At 33.9% G+C, this 24,830-nt stretch overlaps 1 protein-coding gene across 1 annotated transcript; it reads left to right on the top strand.

The window, feature by feature from the left end:
- The first annotated feature begins 18,294 nt into the window (after positions 1–18,294).
- On the top strand, positions 18,295–18,744 carry LOC147384400 (uncharacterized). The gene has a single exon (XM_086424924.1). The coding sequence runs from the start codon at positions 18,295–18,297 to the stop codon at positions 18,742–18,744; it is 450 nt and encodes a 149-aa protein (XP_086281050.1).
- The last annotated feature ends 6,086 nt before the right edge of the window (positions 18,745–24,830 follow it).

Genomic DNA, 24,830 nt, shown 5'->3' with positions numbered 1-24,830 from the left:
TCTACATTCTTTGAGAGTACAAACGTAGCGTTCGATTCACTAGACGTGTAAATTAAAGTACTGCCTTTACGTGTGTGATCGTTATATCCTGGGAGAAAATTATTCATAAATTCATGAGTATCAAATTGCAGGAACAAAATTTTCTTAAGAACATTGTGTTTAACACAAAGTCTTAATCAATCTCTAATTTGTTCAGGTTGAATTTCTAACTAGTTCTGATTTTACTTATTTTGAATCGGTTCTTGTTGATTATTTTGTAAAAATAGATTTTCGGGTATCTACCTAATAACAATCTTAAAATAATTTTGTATTTAATTATTTCTGATTCTATTTTCACAAATTAAAATAAATCATTAAGAAAAATCAGAGAAATTTAATGGCTCGGATTTCAAGTGTTGGTAATAAAAAATGTTATTTTACTTAACAACATTAAATTTAGCCAAATTCCTTCAAGAAGATGCTCATATTCTCAAAAATAATAAATCAGATAGTATAAATGTTGCTGCTGTTGAAGCATAGAAACGTTTTGATTTCCTATGCAGGAATTATATCTTCAACGGATTGGAAAACAACATGTATAACGTATACAGTCCAATCGCCACTGCAAAAGAACTGTGTAATCCTTAGACAAAAAATATAAAATAGAAGATGCTTGACAAAAAAAAAGTATAGTTGGCAGGTTCTTATATTTTAAAATATTGGATTCTAAAACAATGATAAATCAAGTAGTCCAAGAATTTTAGATTATCTTGCACGAAATTCACGCAGAAGGCATGTTTGTGAGTGAATCCTTTCAAGTCACATCAATAATTGAAAATTACCGCAATCTTGGAAAGATTTAAAAAATTATTTGAAGTACAAATGCAAAAAGATGAAGCTTAAAGATTTGATAGTACAGTTGAGGATTAAGGAAGACAATAGAATGAGTGAGAAAGGGGTTAAGAATAACTACTTTGAGTCTTAGACAAATATGGTGGAACCCAAATCAAATTTTAAAAAGAGAAAATTATCTACTATGGGTTCTAAACGCAAGGACTTTTAAAGATTTAAGGAAAACTATTTTGTTTGCAACAAACGTGGACATCGAGCTAAGGATTGTCGCAAACGCAAGAACCAGGATTCATTGAAGAAGAAACATGTTCAAGCCCAGTTGACTGAAATAAAGAATCTAGTTACAGTTATTTCTGACATCAAGGTTTTTACAGTTATCTCTAAAGTAAATTTAGTCAGAAATACTAAAGAATAGTAGGTAAACATAAGGGTTACTCAACATATATGTTCTGATAAAAAATTTTCATAATATATTAAAATGAAAAAAAGATGAGCAACTCTTTATGGGAAATTCTTTAACTTCAAGAATTGAAGATCAAGGGATGTGGTACTAAAATTTACTTCATGGAAGAGTCTTACTTTGATTGATGTGTTGCACGCACCTGATATTCAGAAAAATCTTTATCCATATTTTTACTTAGTAAGAAGGGTTTCAAATTGGTATTTGAATTTGATAAATTTGTATTTACTAAGAATGGGATGTATGTGAGCAAAGGGTATTTGACCGATGGTCTGTTTAAGATGAATGTAATGACGATTGTACCCAAAATTTTTAAAATGAATAAAGTGAATTCTTTTATTTATAGGTTTGAGTTTTTCAATGTGTGGCATGATAGATTAGGTCATGTAAATTTTAATACCTTGTGAAGATTAATAAATTTAGATTTATTACCTAAATTTCATATCGACCAAAATCATAAATGTGAAACATGTGTGGAGGTCAAATTTACTAAAATTCATTTTTTATTTTATGGAAAAAAACATTAAACTTCTAAAGTAAATTCATAGTAATATCCGTGATTTAAAGTTTGTGCAAACAAGAGATGAGAATAAGTATTTTATTGATGATTGCACAAGATATTATTATGTGTATTTATTTAAGAGTAAAGACGAAGTCTTAGAAATGTTTAAACATTATAAGAATGAAGTTGAAAATTAACTTAGTAAAAAGATAAAGGAAGTAAGAAGTGATAGAGGAGGTGAATATGAAACACCCATTGGTGAGTTCTGTTTAGAACATATTATTATTCACCAAACTACCCCTTTTTATTTACGATAATTTAATGGTGTTGCTGAATGCAAAAAAATTGAATCTTAAAAGAAATGATGAATGCTATGTTGATAAGCTTTGGTTTACCCCAAAATTTTTGAGGGGAACAATCCTTTAAGCAAATCATATTCTTAATAAAATACCTCACAAAAAATTAGTTCAAACTCCATTTGAGTTATGAAAAAAGTTGAAAATCATCTTATAAATATTTAAAAGTGTGGGGGTGTTTAGCTAAAGTAATAGTTCCTAACTCTAAAAAGATTAAGATAGGACAGAAAATCATTAATTGTATATTCATTAGTTATGCACATAACAATAGTGTATATCGATTCCTTGTGCACAAACCTAGCATTTTGACATTCATGCTAATATTATTATTGAGTCAATGAGTACTTCATTTTTTAGAATATTTTTCCTTGTAAAAATGTATAAGAAATAAATTCTTATAAAAAAACTTATGATACTACGATTACTAGTTTATAAGGTAATATAAATAAAAAATCTATAGAAAATAAGGATAAACTTAGACATAGAAAGAGAGCTAAAGTGACTAAGTCATTTGGTCCTAATTTTCTAACTTTTTTGGTAGAAAATGAACCTCAAATTTTTAAGGAAGTCATGTCTACACCTGAAACACCTTATTGGAAAGAGGTTGTGAATAACGAAGTTAATTCAATTTTGCAAAATCACACTTGAGAATTGGTGGATCTTCTACCAAACAGCAAACCTATAGGTTGCAAATGGATTTTACAAAAAAGATGAAATCTAATGGTTCCATAGACAAGATCAATGCAAGACTAGTTGCCAATGAATTCAAATATAAATAAGGTTTGAATTATTTTGACACATATCACTAGTTACAAGAATAACTTTCATTCGCATGTTAGTTATTACAGCATTGCATAAGCTAAAAATACATCAAATGGATGTTAAATAGATTTTTTAAATGATGAATTAAATAAAAAATTTATATGAAACAATCAGAAGGTTTTACAGTCAAAGGACATGAAAGAAAAATATTCAGATTTGTTAAATCACTTTATGGATTGAATAAGTACCTAAACAATGGCATGAAAATTTTGATAGTGTAATATTATCAAATGATTTCAAAATTAATGAATATGATAAATATGTATATCTTAAGAGCATTGAAGATGCTTATGTCATTGTTTATCTTTATGTTGATGATATGTATAGTTTATGAACTAACAAATATATCATCAAGTCAAAAAAAAAAAATGTTAACTAATAAATTTGAAATGAAAGACTTAGGTGTTATTGATGTTATACTAGGAATACAAATTAGTAGAACATCAAAAGGACTTGTTTTATCTCAATCACATTATATTGAGAAAATACTTAAGAAATTTAATCAATTTAATTGTAGTCCTGTTAAAATACCAATAGAAATTAACTTTCATTTGAAAAAAAATACTGGTGACAGTATCTCTCAATTAGAGTATTCTCATATAATTGGTAGTTTAATGCATCTCATTAATTGCACAAGGCCAGACATTGTCTACTTAGTTAGCAAATTGATTTGACATATAAGGAATCCAAGATTAGATCATTGGAAGATATTACTCAAAGTTTTAAGATATTTAAATTTACTCTATACTATGGGTTGCATTACACTAGGTATCTAATGGTATTTGAAGAATATTATGATGTTAATTAGATATTAGATTTTGAATAATCAAAATCCACAAATTCACATTTGGAGGTGTAAATGTTTCTTAGAAATCAATCGTCTAAATAGACGTGTATAACCTGATGCACCATGAAATCATAATTTATAACTTTAGATAAAGTAGGAGAAGAAGTTAAGTGGCTTCGACATTTTTTAGAGGATATTCTATTATGGCCAAAACTCGAGTCCACCTTATGTGTATATTATGATAATCAAACATCAATATTAAGGACATAAAATAATATGTATAATGGTAAATCGACATATTCGTCATAGACACAATACTGTTAAATAGTTACTTTCAAATGGAGGTATTTCCATTGATTATATAAAATTTAAAGACAACCTCGTGGATCCGTTTACCAAAGATTTAAAAGGATAACAAATATATTGTACATCGAGGGGAATGAGATTAAAGCCTACAAAAAAAAGTCATCTCAATGGCAATTCAACCTAGTTGACTAGAGATCCCAAGATCTAGGTCTAATGGGATAATTAGTTGTCCATGATTCTCTAGTAGTACTAAGGAGATAAACCCTCATACTCACTCCTATGATGTAACAGTACTGTTTATAACGTTTTTAAGGTAAGTTTTGCTTTTAATGATGCTTATAACTTGATTCACAAGTGGGGTACAATAGGGTACTCTTAATAGGAATCACTTATGTGAGTGTGAAGTTGGACTACTTCCATGAGAATTTATAAAGGCTAAATTTTTTTAAAGTACTCATGAATCCATGATTGTTCAGGGCCAAATGAATACAACTGTGAGAATCGACTATGTTAGGAAAGGAATTATATGAATTATATTATCTTGTTTTACACTTAAGGTTGAACAGTTCAAGATATTATGTTTATTGTTTAGTTCGTAAATCTTATAGTTTTTACAGGGAAGGTTCAAAGTCACAAACTACCTATCCTGATGTAGTATCTCTCCTATTTGTATTCTTTTTTGTTTTATCATCATTTTCATTCATATGGGGGATTGTTGGAAAATTTTGCATAAATTTATAGATTTTTATGACCAAATGGGTCATTTTGAATTATGATTTAAGTGGGACTTACACTTTATTTGAGGTGGGACCACTTGGAAACTTATTCTTATCTTTGAAGAGAATAATTTCATTTATTAAGTTGTCAAAAATCCCTTTTGTGTGAATGAGAAATCGATTCCAAACAACCCCTATTAGCCATGATTTGTTAGTATGTGGTTTGTAGAACTATTTAATTTGTTAGTAAAACTCTTTAGTTTTAGATTAGATAGGAATAAGAAATTTGTCTAGTTCTTATATAGAATTTATAATACCATGAATTTTTAATTCATATATCGAGAAAATCGAATAGTAAAATCTTGAGAAAATTCGTATAGTCTTATTTATGACATGAATTTTTTATAGGAAAATTAAGGCTTTTCAATAAAGATGAATGGATTAAAATATGAGGTTTAAAAGATTAAAAAAATTTATAATTGAAGATTTTGAACATGCAATTAATTTCTAAGAGAAAGATCAACGGTTCTCTAAAAGAAAGTTTATGTCATCAATCGTACTTCAAACATTATAAAAGAATACCTATTTTATCTTTTTTACTTTTAAACAATTTCATCAGTTGCACCTCATTTTAATTTGCGTGTGTGTGTTTATGACACTAGCCTCAAGAAAGAAAGAAAGAAGAAGTTTTGAACTTACAAAGGTTCATAATTTCTAAAGAAGATAAATTAGTACTTAATTAATTTTAGTTCCAAAAGAAGAAGGAAGAACAAGAAGAGGAAAGGATAACTATGACATACCCACTACAGTAGGGGCTCAATGGTAAGAAGTAGTGATAAGGGTTTGCTCCCCCTTGATTGTGAGTTCAAAATTGAGTAATTACAAACTCCCTTAATTAAAATGGATCACGTGGTTGTGGATTATGGATGTATCCAAGGATTTGGACGAGATCTGGTGCTCTAAGAGGCCACTTTCCTGTTCAATATTTTTAAAATAAAATAAGGTTTTTATGATTTATTGGTTTGTTTTTTCTTAAGTTAGTTTTTGAGATTTTTATGTATATAAGGTTTAGTCCCACATCGCGCAAAAGTAAGAAAGTGATGTACCTTATAAGTAATAGTCAACATATTTAGTTGTATTTATGTCACACTTTTAGGTTTTGATCCAATGCTTCGAGGTGATGTTAACCACCACCCGCGCACGCGCACGTGCAGGTGCACGTGCGACGTGCGACGTGCGAAAGGGCGATTAGGCGTTTAGGGCGCTTTGAGGCATACTTTGCACTTTGCATGTATGAATCGTCTCGAGGACCTGGGGAGCCTTAAAATTTTTAGGATACGAAACCATCCAACGATTGTGGTTAATCCATCACGTGTGATGGATCGGGTGCGATCAGCACCGCACGATAAAGTTAGTATCCGATAGAGAACCGATCGGATACGATGGATCGAAATAATACTAGATCGAGAACGATCCGATGCGTTGGATCAAGGTAGTACTTGATCAGAATGATCAGGTGCGATGGATCGATATAGTACCTGATCAGAAACGATCAGATGTGTTGATGCATAATTCTACCTGATCAGAATCGATTAGGTGTATTGGTTCATGATTGGTATTTGATTAGGAACGATCGGATCCGTTAGATCAAATGGCAACTGATTGGACGCGATCAGAGCCACTAGATTAAACAAATCGTTAAAGGACATGAGACACATACTTTCGATAGGGTGCAATCTAGATCGTTAGATCTCATATAAGACACAATCTAACGGCTATTAGATCTAGAGATATTAAATCATGACTCTTGGTCAACAGATAGAAAAATGACTATAAAAAGTCAATTAGAATTCAGATTTCTTCACTGAAAAATTCTGTGTTCTCCTCTCTTTAAGCTTAAGATCTAGACATCATCAGTTTCTTAAGTTTTCGAGTGTTCTAGGCTAAATCAGATCGTACATAATCTAATTTAGTAAATTGAGTGTAAGGCTTCTTTATATCCTGAAGGCATTTATTCATCAATCCCTTGTGTACTTTGGTTAATCTGGTAGGGGAGAATATTTGTCTAAAAGAGATCGAATCTTTTCGAGTCTAGAAGTTATTTTTCTTCCTCCATTGTAATTTTCCAACATTGCCTCACCTTGCTAGTCTAACCTACCTGTTCAAACACCCAGTCATCAACAAATGAAATGCCATCAGTTCAAAAAGAGGGATGTGTATCTCAAATATGGGAAATGTTCAGCAACAAACATTTTGACAAACATTTTGGCAAAACATTTTTCAAAACATGGGTTAGAGGTTTTGGAATGGGCTGATTTTTGGTGAGGATGATCTCTACGGTGAGTAGATCATCATCACCAAAAATCAGCCCATTCTAAAACTTCTAACCCCATCAAAAATGGTTTACAAAAAATGGACGGTCCACGATTTTTCAACTTATAAATTGGGGCTAGAAGTTTCAGCCCATTCCAAAACCTCTAACCCATGTTTTGAAAAATGTTTTGCCAAAATGTTTGCTGTTGAATGGGACCCCTCAAATATTTGTATATTTGTAATTCACCCAAATAACATCCACTTTGTAGGGATGTTTGTATAAAAAAGTTTGATACCAAGCTCCCACAAAAATTCCATTATTCACAACTGGACCGACTGTTGTACCCACTACTGATAGTCCAACACCACAAATTAGTCTGATTGGTGATTTTTAACCATTGATCTGTGAATATTAACATCTTGAGTTCATCAACATGTGCACATGATCAAAATGCTCATAACAAAAGATATTACCGATTCACCAATTTTGGTGAACGAGGTGATTGGACCAGTTAGATTTGCCACGTGGTAAGATGGTTGTCATTATCAAATTTTGATATACCATGCCATACTTGACATACTACCTTCGAATCAGCGCTCATGGTTTACTCATTAGCGATGCAATAGAACCTCATATTCCAAAACATTTTCCAGAGGATTCCATTATTTAGAGGAGGACATTTTCGTAATTTCAAGGGAATTTGGGAATGGGAATTTTTATAGGATTCCATTATTTGGAGGATATTTTCGTAATTTCAGGAGAATTTGGGAAAGTGCTTATATTCCCAATTTCCCATTCCCAAAACAAGGACATTCGTCAGCAACTTCGTGAATACCAAGGCAGTTTAAGTTGGTGTACGGTCAACGTTAGTAAAAAGAAACACCGTTAATAACGTCGTTATCTTAATCACGAGACAACATGAAGAGAGAGACGGCCATGTAAAAATTAGAAAGTCATCATTACATTTGAAAATAGATGGATCCCTCTTTCTCTCTCTTCGTTATGAGCACATGAGATACGAATCTGAGGTGCACGAGTTGATTGATCCTTATATCCGGCACTTTTGTTTGTCCATGGCTATATAATTGTACAAGACTTTCATAGTTGCATCTGCAATACGTGAGAGAAACCAACGAAGGCCCAAAAATTTGAAAAGTATATAAATCATTTATGTATCAAGCATCATAATGCATCAAGTGATATTAGTGGAATTCCAATAAAGATGAGTCATAAATTTTAAGGAAAAAAATAAAAATAAAAAAAAAATAAAATTTGTCAAAAATCTCGTACACGAGTTGTGGGTCAAATATGACATGTGTCCTGTATAAGAACATGGGTTGCGTTCGTAGAAGGTAGTACCCTAGCCCTTCTAAAGAAGGAATTTGGGAATCCTGTAGTGTTGTTTGTCACGAGAATATGATTCAATGGTACTCTTCCAATTCCTAAGGTATCTTTCTAAGACATCCAATCGTCAGTCATAGTATGGTCTGATTCTCTTGTTAGTTGTGCTGGCCCGCCTTGGAATTAAATTACTCTTCACTTGGCTTAGAATTATTGTGACATAGAGGGAGCCTGATTTCACTTGGGTTGTGGTGGCCCATTTGGACAATTACACGGCCTTCAATTTCTCCACCTCGTATGGTCTGTCAGATAAGTATGTTGGTTACAATATAGTAAATAACTTTTTTTTTTCCCTTTAATTTGAAGATAGAAAAATCATCAAATTTGGTATAAGACACCCCACCCACTCAGATTGGTGAGAAAAAGAAGAAAAGTTAATATCTCTAATACTTTTCGGTGTGATGTATATTGCACCACTATGAGTGGAGCCTTTCTTCTCATTTTTTGGTTGCAATGATTGTGCTTTTTACCTAAATCTTTCCAATATACCCACCACAATGTGCACCATCCTTTTTCAATTAGTTATTCCATGTACCCAAAGATCTCAAGATATATAAAAAAATATTTAATCACCGACCTAAACGGCCCCACCTTCACTATAAAGGTTCTTCCTTAAACAATTAGGACATTAGTGGGGTGTAACAAGGCCCCTCCTTTTAAGATAACGTAAACTATTTTGATGCAAACTTTTCCCCCTAGAAAAGTTAGGGTTTTGCTTTTCTGAAAATCATAAATAAATATTTCCATCTCCATCCATTGAAAATTTAGTTTTACCAGTGCAATGATTACTGAAATTATATTTTCTTTTATTATAAAAAGAAATTAAAATGTTTTAAATCTATCTTTTACATTACATTTTTTATTGAAATCGAGGACATTATCTTTATTCATGCCACCATCATCTTCATTTAGACTTTCCAAGAAAGTTGTTTTTGGAGATTTGACAATGAAAACAAAGTATTTTTGATGAAAATGACATAAAAAATTAGGATTTGGGAAAGAAGGTGTACACTCCAATATTGAAAGTGAAAATTTTGAGAAGAGTACCAAGAATTAGGGGTGCAACTTAATTCGGTTCAAACTGAGAATCGAATCAAACCGTGTAATTTGGATTGGTTTGATTCAGTATAGACTATTGCCGGTTTGGTTTTGAATTAAAAAAATGAAGAATCGATGAATTCAGTTTGATTCTCAGTAGGTAATATAAAAAATCGAACCAAATCGAAAACCGAACCACTATTAATATAAAATTTATATTCGATTTTTATTAGTTTTTTACAAAACCTAACCCTTAACCCTACTTCCCACTTCCCTTTACTCTCTCTCTCGTCTCTTGCCATTGTATGCGTCAGTGCGACTGTGCGGGCATGCGGCTGGGTTTGTGTGTCAACTTTGGCGACCGACTGTGGTCTGTCTCTCACTCTCTCTTTCTCTCGTCTTGAGGTACGGTTGTGGGCTGCTTCTCTTTCTCTCTCTCTTCACAAGTTCTACTTTTAGTGTCAACAATAGATCCTTAGATTTATAGTCTTGTGGAAAACAATTTGAATATGCTCCTTGTTAAACAGGCATCGATGCGGCTTATCTGTTCTTTGTTCTCATTACTGGTGCCCCATGGTCAGTGTCATGGAACAAGGGATGTCCCTTGTTAGATCTGCATCTAGCTTGCAGATGGGCACATTTTAGAAAAGACATCAAGTCCCTTGGGCGTTCTTATTGTTTTTGAGTCTAGACCTGATGCATTGGTTCAGGTAAAATAAATAAAAATTACTTGATGTTGTAATGTGCTACTAGTTGCTACCTTACACAATTGGGTGTTCTTATTATTTTTGAATGATTGTGGAGTCTTGTTAATGTTTAATTCTCATTCAAAATTCATTTTAAAATGCATTAAAAAATAAAATTTTAATTGATGAATTTTTTGGCAACCCATGGAATCGAACTGAACCAAATCGAATTAAGGTCGGTTTGGGTTGGTTCGATTCTAGACCAATTCGGTTCGGTTCTGGTTCACATATAATGGAACCGAACTTAGTTGGTTTAGTTCTAATTTTACTCTAAACCGAACCAACCCGAACCAAGTTACACCCCTACTAGGAATTAGAGTGGAAGAGAGAGAGAGAGAGAGAGAGAGAGAGAGAGAGGTTATAACTTTCAAGTTAAAAAGTTAAATTTTTAGGATATTTATATCTTTTTGCAAAATAGAGTGGTAAAACCTCATTTCCAATAACTAAGGTCCAAAACGCTCATCCAAGATTTTGAGGAGGGGAAAAGTATTCTAAAGCCTGAAAACTATGGGAAGAGCGTAGGGATCGATACATCATTTGAGCACGAATTTGTTGTTTTCATAAATTAGAAAAAATATAAAATATTCAATTTTCTATGCAGAATATCCTACTGCACACTCAATTACGCTAGTTAGATTTATAAAAAAGAAAAATTAAGAATCAATCATGAAAATTCATCAAATCTAACGACTAGAAATTATCTATTAAGTTGAATGTCTATGTACAAGTGCATCGAGAATGTTGAATAAATCAAACCACTTTCATGTGAGTTCTTAGGTTTGTCCTAGTCTTAAGGCATTTGCTAAGTTTGTTTTATTGTTACAATATGTGGCCTAGTTTTAAGAGTTAAGCTTACACGTTTTAGCTAGTGGTCAATTAGTAGTTGCTAGTTTTCTGTTCATTGAGTCATGGATGTATTGCCTATGTAATGGCTATTTAATTGATGAATAAGTGTGTAGAGATGCAATACTTCCTCATATACATTTTGCCTTTACTTTATCAATAAATTCTTTTTTTCTTTTGTCTCTTCCCATCTGAATTCAGTTGTAACATTGGTATTAGAGTTTGGTTGAGAGAGTTAAAAAAAAAAAAAACAGACACTACGTCATATTTCACAAAAAACGACGGCCCAAAGCCGTCGTTTTTAAGAATAATGACGGCTCCCGTCGTCGCAAGGACAGTTGTAAATAACGATGTCGTTTTTGATGAACGACGGTTGGCATGTGTCAATAAAATGTAATAAAAAACGACGGTCATGGTCTATCAAAATAAAACGACGGCCTAAACCCGTCGTTTTTTAAGTCAAATTTAAATTTAATTAATACATATAAACGACGGCTTAAAGCCGTCGTTTTTTTACACTTTTTTTTTTTTTTTTTTTTTTTTTTTTTTTTTAAATTTAACCACTATTGTGTCATTTTTAATATTTTTCACCTGAAAAGAAAATGACAATTTTCATTGAACAAAAAATTGAAATCTAACAAAATAAATAAATACACCAAAAAAACAAAATTTTACATTTTTGAAATGGAAATGATTTTCCTTCAAATTTTACATGTGCAATCATAGTCTAACATGCCCCATTTTCATGGTATCGATTTTAATCCACATCCCAATGTTTAAAGTAGTTTTTCAAAAAATTTCTACCAACTTCACTTCACTTGACTTGTAAAGTCTCATTCATCTTTTGCACCGCTTCCGTCAACTTATCCACTCTATTATGAAGGATTGTTGTCTCATACGCCAAAGCTTGCTTGTAAGGAATTGAAGCACGCACGAAAGTCTTGGAAACACCTGAACCCATTCCCCGAACACGACCCCGACTATCAGGACCACAAACCTATACAAAAAGTGTATAATATCAATACCTACTGACGATATGATATCATACTTACCAATATCAATGCCTACTACACAACATTATATCATAATTACAAAATACCCTAATTAAAATAATGCACATACCATAGTCACGGGGTCATGGTCTAGATCGTTATGTTTATTAGAAGGGTCATTAGCAATTATTCTATTGATGGCCTCCTGCAAAATAAATAATAATTAGGAAATAAAAATCATGACATGAGAAGAAAATATATTTATATGAAACAAGGACAAGAAAATATCAAAGGCCACTTTTGATCTCAGAATCACCTACAAGAGACATATTTCTATATCCTAGTTAAAGAAACGCCGAAGTCACTAATCTAACCATTACTTAGTCAACTTTAAAAAAAAAAAATAAGTATTGCTTAATCAAATTCAAATGCAAAAATCCATTAGTCATTAACATGAATCAGACAATTTTCGTTAGTATACATATGTGCCTAAACCAAAAGATTGAATTACTCATGTAGTTGGGGGTGTTGGGTTTCTTAAATTAGAGAACGGGTTTTTGTAGTGCGTTGTTTGGCAGTGCCAATACACCTAGCCAGCACGGGTTAGGTTTACTTTGTGTCCCCAACACACACATAGCAATTCATACAGCTTAAAGACTCCCTGTCTCAAAGAGGAACATTGGACAAATTAGATGTTCTAATTTTAAGCACCATTCCTAGTAAACAGGTGCCATTAAATAAAACCTATGTATGAACTCACATTATGCACATGACAAGGAAAATGCTGAACTGACTATGCTCCACGACACTGCACTCAATATTGTGCTGACGTGACAGTGTCTTCTAAAGCTAAAAAATCTATTGTTCCAGGAACACTGCCATGTTAGCTAAATATCAATTGAGCACAAAATGCCAATATAGATCCTTAAAAGGAAAATGATATAGACACATATAATTGAGAAATACATGGAAGCATAACTACAAATAAAATTCCTAATTAATGCTATCCATAGCTCCACTAAAGAGAAATAGTGTACAATGTGTTAGGGGGGCACATACCCCTAGATTAGTTTTGGTTTCCGTAGAAAACAGTAAATCAAGCCAATTCTGCCAATCAACTAATAACAATAATGCTGAAGTGTATCATAACAATAAATTTCATCATCATCATCCATGCTTTATCCCATAATCCCATACTTGATCATAACAAGACATTAATGGGGAAAACCCACTTTGATAGGTGGGACCAAAGGGATCAACTTCTGCCATGCTTACTTCATACAATATATGTATTTTAGATTTAAAATTGTCCTAATTCTTCAGCCATTTATGTGGTCTGAAAAGTAATTATATTAAACATCTAAGATTGTCAATGATTTCTAGATTCACACCAACAAGGTTTTAATGGATGGGATTTAATCCTACCTATTAGGAGATAATAAACTAAGAAAAAGCCGATTCAGATGATTGCATCCATTTGCAATGGAAGTCGACTAGCTTTCCATGGATGGGATTTAATCCGAATAGGTGTTCACATTCAGATTACAAGATGAATTCAAAATATATATATATATATATATATAACAGATCAGTCAAACACTAGAACAAGAGGTGTTCACATTCAGATTACAAGATGAATTCAATATATATATATATATATATATATATATATATATAACAGATCAGTCAAACACTAGAACAAGAGGTGTTCACATTCAGATTACAAGATGAATTCAAAAAAAAATATATATATATATAACAGATCAGTCAAACACTAGAACAAAGAGGTGTTCACGAAAATCACAAAAATAAATATTTTGTACACCCTCTAGATAAGTCTAGAGGCTGACTATATACTTTTCACAAGTAGAATTAAGTGGTACCAATCCGTACTTAAAAGGGGGATTGTTCTAACGACATCACTCTTTATCAACTTGTTATCAACTTGGGGTGTTAGGAGGGTGTCTTTCTGTGGTGGATTGTTCTAATGACTACTCAATTGATATATGGTTTATGAAGAATTATAATGTGAAGGAATCATGGATCAAACAATTTAGTATGTGGAGACATCCCCTGCCTCAATTGCATCCAGGATTTGATATGCTTGTTTGCTTACGGAAGAACGGTGACATTTTACTATTGTATGATTCCAAATATTTGGTTTCTAATAAAGCTGAAAGTAGAAATCTTAGCTTCCTTCAAGTTGTGGGGATTCAAAAAATGAGTGACCTCGAAGTTGGTGCATCTCCTACTTCATTTCTAGCATTTCCACACGTGGGAAGCCTCATTTCACCCAAATCAGCCTTGAGAGTGAAAGGGTAACAGTAAGAAAATGTTGAAGAAGGAAGAAAGACTTTTGGGTTGCTGTATATTTAAAAATCTATGGCTATCTACACACTACTGTGTCGGTGCAATGTTGCATGTATTATCTTAGGAAGTCACTTTAAACATTGGTAGCTTTATACAGCCAAGAGAGGAACTAAAGCAAAAGAAACCAGCCAAGTAGTAGCATCTCATACACTGAAAGAAAAAGAAGAAATCCAATGTACCAAGCACATAATCTACCCTCCACCAGCACATTTTTGCATCTGGGCAACTTTTTCACATAGCTTGCACCAGCATGTATATGCACATTGCTTTCCAATATTACTAATGGTTCCCTAAATGCTCTAACCATGTCTATGATGGAGGTGCGGTAACAGTGATTGGTTAGTATCATAAGACTAATCTATGAAAACAGAGTGGTAATTTAAAGTAGTTGCAATAAATGATTTGTACAGACTTAAAATTCGAAGATGCTTATCACTGGAGCAAATGATTACTTTCTCATTTTCTCCATCATTCAAGCTTCAACATTTTAGTTCTGTTATGAGAAACAATATGGTGGAAACAATTTCAGTCTTAAGTGGCCACCAACTACTACATTGGAGGATATACCACAGCTGTTTGGAAACTTCTAACCCTATAAAAAGTGGTTTCAAATTAACTCATTCTGAGACTTTACCCCCTATAGGACAAAAACAAGAAGAATCTTTTGGTGGTGGCATCTAGTGTACGAGATGTGCTGTGATTCAAAACAAGATGGTGTTGTGCAGAACCTCTAATATGATGGCCTTGATCAAGACAAGCCCGAAAGTGCTTCTAAGTTGATTTTTTTTGGAACCTTTATAGAATAATGTGGGGAAGTCCAAATATCAGAGTGAATTAATTCCAAAGGCATAGATGAAACAAAAGTGGATAAGGAAAAAGGTAAACGACTACTTTTCCCTAATGGACAAGAATCACAAAACACTTTATATTTAAGAGAGCCTCGTAAAGGTAAGGACTTACTAGATAACAAACAGTACAATATTATTGGAAACGCAAAATAAAGGCAAAATAACAATCATCATCCTGAAAAAACCGATGAACAAATAGTAAATTGTGGGAAATTGATGGACAATGTGAAACATTGTTGAGATGGAAATTGGAAGAACAATGATTAAATTGAGTAGATACAATATGATTAATGTCCAAACCTGCACTATTACCAACTGCAACTCGATCTGACCCATGATATTCATAATGTACAGAAATATTCACGAAATCAGACGTTATACAGTAGAAGCATTGCTATCCGTAATCCAAGTATTATTATTTGGTTTAAGTAGTAGTCGAGGCTATCCATATTTGGTTTAAGAAGATGGAAAAATATATTAACTTAAAAGAAGAAGGAATTTTAAAAACAGGCATAATGGCCTTCAATTATACAAACATATAAAATAATGAACAGAAAACAGAATCATTATAGAGGTAAGTACCAACAGTAGGTACTTGTCAGGTCTTTAAGAACATTTCTCCTATAGTTATAGTTATTTCTCTGATATATTTTTGTCGCTATTTCGGTAAACAAGTTGCAACAAAGAGATCAATATGAATCATATCAAGTTCTGGTACATAAGTGAAATAAGTGTCCTAGTGTAGTGTTTTCCAGCCCATATCTCTGCATAGTCAAAACTATGACATTGTTCTATAACTAGCAGTCACCAAGTCAGGGTTTGAGAATAAATCGGCAAGGGAAAACAATCATGAAAAAATCAACCTAGTGCCTACTAGGTGTTGTTCTCATATTACATAATCAAATATCAAGTTAAATTACAATAATTAATCACCATATATTAAATTACAAGTAACCACATGTCTATATAACACAGTCAAGGTAACGATGATGAAAAGTGAAGGAACCAGTTTAGAAGGAATAAAAAAATAAAAAAATAAAATAGAATAAAAAGTGAACGACAAATTTGCTAGAACTATGGACTGTCTACCATATTATGTATGTAAATTAATGGGATTGACACTAGATGAATCCCACTTACACTGTATTTTTTTTTTTTTAATAATTTTTTTTCTTCTGATTTTTAAATAGCGAGGAGAGACGGAGGGATGGGACACGAGGAGGTCCATCCTACCTACACTACTTCTTAATGAAAATCAATGTAATTGAATAATAAACACGATTGTAACGATGATGATAAAATAATTTAATTAACTATTTTTAACTGGGTAAGCAAGTAATTTAAAGAAACATTTTTCTTATTTTTTTTGCTCAGTAGTAAATTAATGAAACATGTTCAGCCTTACTAATATTTAATTCACTGAAGCAATACAGAGGTAACTGAAGTCTTTATCGAAACCAGTGAGTGATGCTCGATCAGCACATGCACATGTTATCAAATTGCAGGCTGGCTGGCTATCCAAGCCCCAACAATAACTCATTGACTCATTAATTTTTGGGACCTTATCGGATCATCTTTGTAACAGTTTCTGCTATCTTACTATTGAGGAACGATTCCCTATTTGTTATATCATGTGGATCACGTTTAAATTCTTCCCCTGTAATCTAATATAAATTAGTGAAACCATTATCTTACTAAGATAATAAGATTTTAGTCACCTTTTATCTTTTCTGATTTAATCACAAAAGCACCTAAAGGTTGAGACTTAATTAATATACTCAAAGTTGCATTACAATAATGTTCAACAAAACAGGCCAAAACACAAGGAAAGGAGCAGAAAGAAACACAAAATACCAACTAATCAACAATCGCAGAGATAGATCCCTCTTGAGAATCAAAACTAATCGGATTTCTGAAATTATTAAATGTTTAATACTTCTAAAATTATTCTTAATGTCATTCGTCTCGACTTGAAACAGATATTATTAGATCAGATTTACTTCAGAAAAATTCCATATACAGTGAATCCCAACCAGCCCCATCATCTCTTCCTCTTCTTAGGGTTACAAATACAACAACGTGGAGAGAGAGAGAGAGAGAGAGAGAGAGAGAGAGAGAGAGAGAGAGACTACCTTTAAAGCTTGTGCCGAAGAAGATGGTGTCGAACTTCGCCTGATTTCGTAATCCCTTGGATTGCTGAAGACTCTCAGTTGGGATCGCGAGAGAGACGATTGTAAATCCGAAACGCTAAATCGCGAAAGAGGATATTGTGAGCAAGGATCGAAAATTAAAAAACCTAGAATCGTGAGAGACGAAATCGAATTGAGTCTGAGATTTGAGATTCTAGGGGTTTTTTTTTCGAGAAGAAAATTCGAATCGGCTGTCGTTGAGGTTTGAGTCTGAATGTTAATCGATGCAAATAATACAGCCACCACAGTCGTTTTTAACGCCACACCAATTGGTGTAGTATTAGTAAATGTGGGTGCGGCAATAGTAACTCGAGTAATTATTTAAGGACGGATTAAGTTAGTTGTTAATAATCGACAATTATGGACGTCGTTAAGGTTTAAACAACTAACAAAACCCGTCGTAAATAAACAACTGCCTTAGTCCGTCGTTTTTTTCCGCCATATTTAGTCGTTTTTTCCGCTTTGTGACGTAGTGAGAGAAAAGGACGATGACTTCTGAGAATTTTGTGCAACGAGCCATTCCACGATTTGATGGTTGATCATTGGAGCATGCTAATGGAGAATTTCTTGTGGTCTAAAGAATACTAGAATGTAGTGGAGTATGGTATAATAGTACCTGTAGCTGGTGTAATACTTAAAGAGATGCAAAAATAGAGTTAGAAGGATTAAAGTTGAAAGATATGAAGGCAAATAATTATTTGTTCCAAGCAATCGATCGATTTATTTTTGAAACTATTCTTAGCAAAGACACCTCCAAGCAGATCTAAGATTCTATGAAAAAGAAATTTCAAGGCTCAACAAAAGCAAAAAGGCAACATCTTCAAGCACTATGTTCGGAGTTTGAAATGCTTCGAATGAAATCAGGAGAATTTGTTTTTGAGTTCTTCTCAAAGAGTATGGCGATTGTCAACAAGTTACGGGTCCATGGCAAGAAGATTGAGGATGTGACTATAGTCGAGAAAATCCTTCGATCGATGATGCCAAAGTTCAATTATGTGGTGTGTTCTATTGAAGAGTCAAATGACTTTGATAAACTCTCAATTGATGAATTGCAAGGTTCATTATTGGTTCATGAGCAAAAGTTGATTCAACAAGATAAGGAGGAGCAAGCTCTGAAGGCTTTAACTGACGACAACGTTACAATACCGAGTCAATCTGCAAATCAAGGTAGAGGAAGAGGAGGTCGAGGCAACAGAGATGGAGGTAGCAGAAGAGGAGGATGAGGCAAAGCAAACAATGATTGTGGAAACCAAAAACACAATCAACACCAAGAAACTCAATTTCAAGGAAGAGGAAGTGGATAAGGAGGGGACAATTCAACCACTTATAGACCAATGCCAATAGAGAAGTCTAATGTCGAGTGTTTTAGATGCCATAGATACGACCATTATCAATCAGAATGTCGTACACACATGTTTAGAGGTCGTAGGGAACAATCTCACTATGTAGAGAAGGAAGAAGAAATCTTTCTGTTGATGGCCTGCTGTACCAAGGAGGAAGCCAATCAAAATCTGTGGTATTTAGACACAGGTTGTAGCAATTATATGTGTGGCAACAAATCTGCATTCTTGGAGTTGGATGAGTCCTTTCGTGATATTGTGAAGTTTAGAGACAATTCTAAAGTTTCTGTTATATGGAAATGAAATATAACAATTCAAACCAAGGGAAACTCTTTTCGGAATATTGCTGACGTACTATTTGTTCTAGATTTGAAAACAAAATTGCTAAGCATTGTCCAACTGCAAAAGAAGGAGTATGAAGTCTCTATCAAAGGAAGAGTATGTAAAATATATGATGATAAACTAAGCTTAATTGCTTAAGCCAATATGACTTCAAATTGTATGTTTTCGCTACATCTTAACAATACTTCTCTGCAAAACTAAGGGAAGAGTCATGGTTGTGGCATTATAGCTATGGACATTTGAACTTTTGTGGATTGAAGACTTTGCAGCAGAGAAATATGGTGACTATTCTTCCACAAATTACAACTCCCTCTAAGTTTGTGAAGAATGTGTTGTTAGCAAACAACACTGTAATCAATTTTCACAAAGAAAATCTTGGAGAGCAAAGAAAACATTGGAATTGGTTCACTCTGACATATGTGGACCAATAAATCCAATGTCTAATGGAGGTAAACGGTATTTTATTACCTTCATTGATGATTATAGTCAGAAAATATGGGTTTACATTTTATAGGAGAAATCTGAAGAATTTTTAGCCTTCAAAAATTATAAAGCATTGGTGGAGAAAGAAGCTGATAGCTTGATACAAGTACTTTGCACTGACTGTGGAGGAGAATATAACTCATCTGAATTCTCAAATTTTTGTGAGTCATAAGGCATACGAAGACAACTAACAACTTCTTACACACCACAACAAAATGGTGTGTCTGAGAGGAATAATCGTACAATTCTTAACATGGTACAAAGTCTCTTGACAATAAGTGGTGTTCCAAAGAGTTTCTGGCCTAAAGCTGTCACGTGGAGTATTCATATTTTGAATAGAAGTCCAACACTTGCTGTTCAAAATATGACTCTAGACGAAGCATGGAGCGGACAAAGACCAAGTATAGAACACTTCAAAATTTTTGGGTGCAAAGCTTATGCCTATATTCCAGATGAGAAGATACGAAAGTTAGATGGCAAGGCCGAAAAATGCATTTTTCTTGGTATTAGTGATCAATCAAAAGCTTACAAGCTATATAATCCTAATATCAAGAAAATCATTATTAGCCGTGATGTTATTTTTTATGAAGAGAGATTCTGGTTATGGAGTGCCAATGCATCACAACAACAGGTCCCAAAAGATTTTGATGGAGAAAATGAAGATGGAAGGTAGCAATCAGTAGAGAATCAACAACTACTAGTTCCAACAGTTGCTCAAGATAAGGAACGACCTCAACGTGCTAGAAGAAGGCCTGCATGGATGACTGATTAAGAGGTAATTGGAATTGATCAATCTGAGGACCCACTTACGCATTTTGCTCTATTTTCAGATTGTGATCCTACCACCTTTGAAGTGGCTGTCAAAGAATCAAAATGGAGGAAGGCAATGGATGAAGAAATTGCAGCAATTGAAAGGAATAATACTTGGGAGTTGACTGAGCTTCCAAGAGAGCACAAGACAATTGGAGTCAAGTGGATGTACAAAACAAAATTTGAAGGAGAATGGTGAAATTGACAAGCACAAGGCACGCTTAGTAGCTAAAAGATATAAACAAGAGTTTGGTGTAAATTATAGAGATTTTTTTGCTCCTGTTGTCAGACATGACACAATCAGATTGACAGCTCAAAACTCATGGCCTATCTTTCAACTTGATGTGAAATCGGCATTTTTGCATAGTGATTTAAAAGAATAAATATTTATGGATCAACTTCCTAGTTATGTGAAGCTTGGAAGTGAGCATAAAGGGTATAAATTGAAAAAAGCACTATATGGACTAAAATAAGCTCTAAGAGCTTGGTACAGTCGTATAGATGCTTATTTTGTTAAATAAGATTTTCAAAAATGTCCATATGAGCATACACTTTTTACAAATATGGGAGATGAAGAAAAATTCTCATGGTTTGTGTAGACACGTCAATTTGAATGGGCCCAAAAATACAGATTTTTCAACAAAAGTTGCAAACGGGCCCCAAAGGCCCGAATCATTAAAATATGGTATTTTATAAAAAACAAGGCCTTTAAGAGCTCCTAATGGTCTAGTGGATCCATCCACAAATATTTGGCGCACTACCTTCACCGCTCTGCAATCGAAAAAACTCAAAAATATCAATTTCCCAACAAAATTTGTCAATGGGCCTCAAGGGCCAAAAACATTGCAAAACGACATTTTGATCAAACCGAGGCCCCTAAGACCTCCTAATGGTTTAGAGGGCCCACCAAAGGGATTTGACCTACCTTACACCTTCCCAACCTTCACCGCTCCACTCTTGTATCCAGAAATATCCGATTTACAATAAAATTCTCTAACGAGCCTAAAAAACCTGATTTGCTAACACGTGACATTTTTGATCAAACCAATGATTTAAAAAATCTCAAAAAAATTAATAAATTAAAAAAGTGAGACTTGGGATGCCTACCACTTCTTCTACCCCCACCATCCCACTTTCGAATCCAAAAATACCTTAAGCTCACCTAAGGCCCACAAACCCTCAACTCTCCAAAATTAATCTCTCACCTCCCCCTAACTTAAAATTCAATCCCATATCACCTAAAACCTTATAACCTACCCACCCTCAAAGACTCAATCCAAAATAACCCCAAACCAATTCATAAAACCCCTAATCTTTCCTAAAACCCAAGTCCAATGTCCCTAAGCCCAAACCATATCCAATTCATATCCAACCTACAACCCTAACCCACTAACCACTACCCACATCAATCAATCACCCTATTATCATCAAAAGATGACACATGTCATCAACCCCTTTCACCTTCCTCATCTAATCACCTACCCCCATCATTTTTCTTTAAACAATTCATCTAACCTATCACTTCTCTCCAGAAATCACCTCAACCCATACCCTACCCTAACCTAACCTAACCTATCACCCTTCTCTAACACCATCAACCACCCATATCTTCTACACCCTAACCTATCACCATTTTCTAACACCATCAACCACCCACATCACAACCCATATCTCCTATTCCCTAACTCATCACCTTTCCCTAAAATACTTCAACAACTTACATTACAACCCACACCTCCCATCATCATCACCAAACTAACCCATACCCTTATCTCTAATCAAATAATTACCATCACCAATCAACCAATCTCATCACCTCACTCACCCATCTCTATTTGCCACATGTCATCATCCCCTCAATTCTCCCAAAATTCAACAAACCAACCTCTTACACAACCCATTAACCTAATCTAAACACCCTATCTCCTTAACCAACCTAACACTCAATCAAACACCTAACCCCTTACACCACCATTCTCCATCACTCATCTCATCTCACCAAACACTCCACCCAAATGATTTGGGTGAGATCCAAACCATTTGGATCAAAACACCATCCATTTCCTTTATTACACAATTATCCTCACTTCCACTCTAAATTTCATACCCTTCACCTCTAAAACCCATGCCATTATCTATTCTCTCAACCCTTCACCCCATTATACCCCTAAAATACCCTTCAAACATCTATAAATACCCCCCTCCTCTTCCCAAAATGGGTTACCAACTTCCACTACAAAAAAAATCTCACCAAGTCTCACACTAAAAAATTATTACTCAACTCCATTCTCTAACCATCTCTACTTCACTCCCACTCTCACATCACCCTTCTAAAAAAAGAAGTATACTTTCATCCTCCATTTAAGACTAAAAGAAGAAGACATAGAAGAAGAAAGAAAAAAGAAAAAGAGAAGACAATTTTGAAGTTGCAAGGTGGGTTCAAAGTATATCCCCCATTTTCTTATCTACCCTCTCCATCTCCCCCTTCTACTATCCCCTACTCCTTATTTTATTTTTATAAGGACCTAAGATGTGAATGCTGCCCCTCCCTTATCTCTGGAAAATTGAACCTCGGTTCGGTCGAAAGTATTGTAACCATTTTCTAAATAAAACCGGTTTTGAACCCTTTAAACTATTTTGAGGCAATGGTATTTGAATCTTTCTTAACTCATGAGAATTGATCCATTGCCATGGCCAACAATTTTTAAATATGCTCAAGGCTAATGCCCTCTAGGATCATCTCATCAAATGAGATGATCCTTACAAGCTAAAGCCGAAAATGAATCCCTACTTAGGGTACAAATGCACAACACGTGGCACTTTATTTTTCGTATTTTTTTAATCAAAATGACCAAGTTAAGTTGATGTTACAGTTACTTGGCGAGGAGAAAAGGGTGCCTAACACCTTCCCTTTTTTCCAACAGAGCCGCCGCTTACCCCGATCTCGAGGTTGATCTGTGATTCATCGTAAGTCACTACGTGCCAAAAATGACACATTTTTCAAAACATGTGCATCGGGTGACTATTTACACCCACTTACAATATGAATGGTGACGACTTCAAACCTTAGTAGATGTGACCATTGTAATCGAAAATCACGTATCTACAACTGGCGACTTTACTAGGGAGCAAGGTTCTACCCTCGTGTCAACTCGGACACTTCTAAAAAAAAAAATTATTATTTTTATTTGGTTTACTAACATAGTTTGTGTTTGTTTTTCATGTTCTTTTTATTTTTATTTTTATATTTCAAGTGTCATGTTGTAATATTTATTTTCTTTTGCGTTCAAGATATTTGTAAGGGGGTCGATAAAAGAAATAAATGAAAATGCACATGCACTCGCGAGCATAGTCCCATTACACGACCACCTCACCCTCAATATATTTAGCCCCAATGCCTAGTAGTTCTACGGCTTGAGATCATTATTTCAAGTGTCGGGGATGAACACATCAGATCCGATCACCAACCAATGACGTGTGTACTTCGATATGCATCGAGATTTGAAGATCAGATAGCCGTGAAACCACCTATTAGACTCATGCATGTGCCCGATTAAATGAGCTAGGACACGTGTTATCAAGTTCACATCGACCCTCGAACAAAGTTGTATTTGCTTGAAGTTTTTGTTGGGCCCCGAAGCCCAAGAAGGCAAGTTGTATAGGCTTAGGTGTAGACACCTCATTTTTGCACTCGCCTGATTAATCAACTCGTCAACCCAATTGCAACGATTTCCAATGATGGATGATTGTTCCAATGCTTTATTTATTACTAGATATGTTTCTAAAAAGTAGAAATTCATGAAAATGAGGTCTGAACCTCAAATATATCAATAAAAGTACATATACTCAAGAGTCTTGAACTCAAACCAAGTTTTATGTCGGGGAGACCAACTTGTGAGTTTTTTCTACTCAAGAGTGAATTTCTCCAATAATTATGAAGTTTTGGCCCGAGAGACGGGGACCACTATGGGAAAGAGATAAAAAATACTTCCTCATCATTTATCCTTGAATCAGTACAACTTATGTCTTTCGTTGGTTGATCGTCAACCACAACATTAATGAACTATTGAATGAAGTCGGTTTTCTGATTGATGACTTGATAAAGACAACTATGAATATATCAACATATAGTCTTCCTATTTATCAAGTCAACCTTTCCTAGGTTTTCATGGTCTTTAAAGATTATAACATTTATTGTTAAAAACCTTAAAAACTTGACACTGGGAAAAAAATTATTCCACAGTTCATCGATTGTTAATCGACCCTGCTCTAAGATATACAAAGGGATAAGGTATCAATCAATACTTACAACCTTGGCTTAAAAATCTCACTAT

This window comes from Akebia trifoliata, chromosome 15, assembly GCF_017979445.1.
Source record: "Akebia trifoliata isolate Shusen 1 chromosome 15, ASM1797944v1, whole genome shotgun sequence".
Classification (NCBI taxonomy): domain Eukaryota; kingdom Viridiplantae; phylum Streptophyta; class Magnoliopsida; order Ranunculales; family Lardizabalaceae; genus Akebia; species Akebia trifoliata.
The sequence above is the reverse complement of the archived record's forward strand: the minus strand, read 5'-3'. Positions and strand labels throughout refer to the sequence as shown.

Bases quoted from the DNA above. Each gene is read 5' to 3' on its own strand.
- LOC147384400 (XM_086424924.1), top strand. From the start codon at position 18,295: ATGAAAAAGAAATTTCAAGGCTCAACAAAAGCAAAAAGGCAACATCTT.